This window comes from Seriola lalandi, unplaced genomic scaffold (assembly GCF_002814215.2).
Source record: "Seriola lalandi dorsalis isolate HSWRI2012SDOR001 ecotype SW California unplaced genomic scaffold, Sedor1 jcf7180002054578, whole genome shotgun sequence".
Lineage (NCBI taxonomy): Eukaryota > Metazoa > Chordata > Actinopteri > Carangiformes > Carangidae > Seriola > Seriola lalandi.
Window position 1 is genome coordinate 283,339 of NW_019525131.1, and position 4,636 is coordinate 287,974.

Genomic DNA, 4,636 nt, shown 5'->3' on the forward strand with positions numbered 1-4,636 from the left:
TCGTGCTCTCGGATGGTCTCGAGTTTCATCGTTTTATTGCCAACCACAAATTAATTGGTGCGCTGCTTTCTCCTCTATACTCTTTCTTTTTGGGTCACTCACACCGGGTATGTGCCTCCACATTGCTGCGCCGGAACAACACTGCGCGGGCTGGTGGTGACGCGTGGAGGCTGATTTATACTACAGCGTCAAGTCGACGCCGTCACGACGCAGAGCCTCTGCGTCGACGTGAACCCCCGACACAGAGCCTCTGCGTCCGTCAACGTGCACCTCCAAAAATGTCTAGGCATTTTATCGCAGCAATGTTTTGCTATATTGTGACAAACACTTACCTGCCCCATGGCATGTAGCCCTCCAAAATTAAGTCGCCAGGGGAATATTTTAGTCGCATTTGGCGAGTGGCGACCGTTAGTTTACAGCCCTGGTTCTCATGCAGGCAGTTAACTCAGAGGGAACATACTGAGTCAACATCCTCAAACTAGTTGATTGAACTAACTCAGATCAGCTGTTCTGGAACTGAAAACTCAAACTGGGTTCATCAACTCAGAGTTTGTAATCCCTGCTTTCTGAAATAGAGCCCTGCTGTATAAAGTACTGATCATCTTTTAAACAAAACAACCTTAACAACAGATGTGAGGGATGAGTGCACAGATTGTTCTGAATGTGTTGATGTTATATCTAAGTAAAGATCGTTTGGTAGTTTCTCACCTTTTGTCACCATAAAAACACTAAATACTGTATTCTATAGTTCTCCTCTCTCTTTGTCTTATGTCAGTGATTCCACCTGGGGGGGTCACAGGATAAATCTGAGGTGTTCATGAGATGCATTGTGGGATATGTTAAGAAACAAAAACAAGGTTCTGCTATCTAAACTGTTATCTCTAGTTTTTAATTCTGTTGTGAAAAACCAGACAGTTTCACTTCTCTGGGCCTCAAACATTCAAATGAGGCATATGAGATGATCAAAGGCTGATGTTATACTTTCCACATCTGCGAGTCAGGAGGGTTCACTTCCACCATGGATGCATAGTTGTTCTTATAGTTCGCTTGAAAGACGCATGTGCGGTTGGCACCCTTGCACGAACATCTACACAGAGCACCACATGCACCTTCTAATGATGAAATGTACGTCACTCCTCACAGATGTGTAGAGTATAACATCTGCCTTAAGTGATTTTGCAAAGCAAGTGGAAAACCAGGGGACAATTATGAATCTGTTGTTAATGAGAGAGGAGCAGCAGGTTAAAGGAGGAAGTGGTGTCAACGGACCTTGGTGAAGCAGTGTTTTATCTGCTGTGCTTAGTTGACGTTAGCTAACGTGAGCTGAGCGGTGAACAAGTTCAACTGCATCAACTCACTGGACCAAAGACTCCGTGTCACATCGGAACCAGTTCACCAGCAGAACCTCTAGTTTTCTAACCGTTATCGGTGTCTATGATTAAATATCTAACACAAGTCATGTATTTAACCACAGTTATTTACTTTTAGACATCCGCAGCAACACGTTAGCTCGTCTCTGCTCAGTTAGCTTAGCTCCTCAGACTGACATGGCTCACAGACAACTTTGAACCCGCCTCAGACTTTTTCTGCAGAGAGTGTGAACTTTGTGAGCTGTGTGTTGTTGAACGTGTGTTACCTCCTTCTTCTTCTGGGCGTCCGTGAGGTCATGGTGGAAAGCCAAGAGGACTAACAGCGAAATGAAAAGTTTTCCAAACATTCTGCAGCAGCTCCGACCACTCACTACACCGCCTCCTGTCAGCTCACCATAGGTCAGCTGTCAGCCAATCACAGCGAGCTGTCACTCGCTGCCGCTTTTTTCTCTCAAACTTTATTCACACACACACATACACACACGCACGCGCGCGCGCGCACACACACACACATACACACGACGACAACGTGCGGAAAATAAAACTTTTTGTTTAACTTTACACTTTATAGTTTAACGTCATTCATGAAGTGAACTGAGTCTATGACTGTGAGGCGTTGGGTTGATTTATTTACATTCACACTCATGAGAATATTTACCCAGTAACACTATTAAACTGAAAACTGATCCATTTAACTGTAATTTATCATCGTAAAGGAGGATATCAGAGCTTTCAAAAAAACAGGGATATCTATGATTTTAAAGGACAACATGCATGCGTGGACGTCAGGTTTTCAGTCAGTGGTTCACTTGTTACCGCGGTAAATCACCATGGTAACTAATGCTGAACTCACCTACTCTGTGGCATTTAAACGTCAGAGGATCAGATCAAAACCTGTCAACAGCCCAACTACTGACCAATCAGATCACTGGAAAAACCGATTTATTATTCCTACAGGGTCCTGACAGGGACAAATGAGTTAAAAATAAAGATCAGTATATATTTGTATAAATCAGTGGGTGGTTTTGTTATTTGAATCATTTCATGTGTCCACTCTACTTTTAAAAAAGAGCTTTTAACAAACAGGAGAGTTTCTACTAGAGCTTCATTTTGATTGAACAAAGATCATTTAATCCCAACAGGATTACGGATATGGAGGACTGAAACTGCAAAAATAAAAAATTAAATACATAAATGACTAAAGAATAAAGATAAATTAATATGCCACTTAAAGCACCAAAAATAATATACAAATACAGCCATTAATTAAGTAAAAACGTGACATAAACTGATATCTGTCTGTTTTAATTTACTTGTGTGTGACTTAGACAGAAATAGGTATAGACAACTAAGGTACTTAGCTAATCTATCCGAAAATAGGTCAGGACTGTTTTTCATGTGGACGCTCTAACTGTTTCAGGGTGTAATTGAGTTCACTAGATGGAAGTGTGTATCTCTTGTTTACCTCTCCTGCATGGACCTAGTGCACCAGCAGCAAGGTATTAATTATCTTTCCACGCAGTGATTGGTTGGACCGACGGATAGAGAGGGACCCAGCACAGGGCTGCAGGTGAGCCGGCCCGGTGGAGAAAGCAGGGAAGAATGGACACACAACAGAGCTCCTGACCACGGGAAAGACCTGTTGGCTGGGTGGATCGTCACGCTCGAGCATGAGAGGCGAGTAAAACTGCATGAACTTGTAAAATGCCACACTGTGTGGGTAGTGCCAATGTTCCACCTTCCACCCCTGAGGTAAACTGGAGCTTGTTGGACCAAGCAGCCTGTAAAAAACAATGTGGGATTTCAATCCATCAACAATGTGGTTTGTCGAAGAAGCTGCAACCAACCGTCTCACCCCAAACCAATGCCCACCACCAGACTTGCACATCCCAACACCAAATTAGCTACCACAGGAGAACAGGACATGGCTGTAAATGCAGAAATGCCTTCTCTCCAATTCTCTTAAGTATCTACACCTGAAAAAAAAGCAGAGATGGATGTCCATTTGAACAACAAAGGATTATGGAACCTTCCAAATCCTCCTTAATGACTTTTCTGAATTGCTGCAGGAAAAAAAGGATGTTACATTTACAACATCAACAAAACGGATGGCAGATGCACTAGTAGCAGAGGGGATAGGCATACAGAATGGGGCTAAATTGTATGAGGTCTATCAAAAGCCAAGTCCATATCTGATACCGCCTTATCTGTGACATTGAAGAGTGTCACAGATGTATATCATGAGATATGAGATGTGGAGACATCCTTGGTTAATGATCTGCAGACAGTTAAAGGCACCATGAAGATCCATCAAGTATATGTCATAATGCTGAACCATTACATTTAGTTGAATAAACATTTTCTGTATTGTGGTCAATTGGTTTTATTTGCCAATGAGGGAAGATGTGGTCTGGTACACACATGAGAGTGTGTCATAACCAAGACCAGTGAAGTCAAGGCACATGGAGCTTAGTGACTTAGTGTGGAAGGAAAAAGACGGGGTCAGTTTACTTCTCAGGCTGAAATGAGATATAGGTGGACTTAGTACACAAATGTAATGTTGTGGTCAGATGCTGTCAGTGTGTTTGAGTATTAATGCTTGAACCACATCAAATTTCGGCTAAAATATTTTTGAAATGTGAAAGTCACTTTGACCCAGACTTTACTGCAATACCTCTACTATCTTTGACGCATGAAATACCTTCTGTTTTTCGTCCGTTACGTTTCTCTACAATAGCCTATTGTTTGTGAGTGGTTGAAAAATGAAATGATAAAAATGGAGGTGAACTGAAAAATGGAGTGATAAAATATCAAGTGATGTGATAAATTTAAAGTCGATTTGATTAAATCAGTTGTGATATGAACACAGAGCCATGTTTCATCATTTTCCCATTCTTACATTCATCATTCATAACACAACATTTGCCATTTATCATTTCAGGAAAGTGGCTTCAAGGGTGAAAGTTACAAAAAATGCATAGGTATTAATAAATTAAGTGATTTAATGTATGTAAATTGCTTTTTTCCTTATTGATAGACAAGTGATTTAAGGTGTTAAGGAAATTGAAAAATAGTGTGATAACTTATCAGTTGATTTGATAAACTTGATTGACATTTTATTTGGAACAGTACTGATCTAATAATCCTCTGGGCTGTGTTACTTTACTGACTACCATTCATCATTCACAACCCCAAATGACTGTTATCATTTGCAGCAAGTAATTTTTGTTACCATGGCCACTGAAGTGTGTGGACTCGGGGCCAGA

General features: G+C 41.2%; 1 protein-coding gene across 2 annotated transcripts in view; it reads right to left on the bottom strand.

The window, feature by feature from the left end:
- LOC111663608 (dolichyl-diphosphooligosaccharide--protein glycosyltransferase subunit MAGT1) overlaps positions 1-1,770 on the bottom strand; it is a 10,790-nt gene extending 9,020 nt beyond the window's left edge. For both annotated transcript variants that reach the window (XM_023417871.2, XM_087177022.1), the window contains exon 1: positions 1,637-1,770. In XM_023417871.2, coding sequence (XP_023273639.1) covers positions 1,637-1,717 — 81 coding nt within the window. In that variant the 5' untranslated portion in view covers positions 1,718-1,770. The remainder of the gene's footprint in view (positions 1-1,636) is intronic.
- Positions 1,771-4,636: the final 2,866 nt, after the last annotated feature.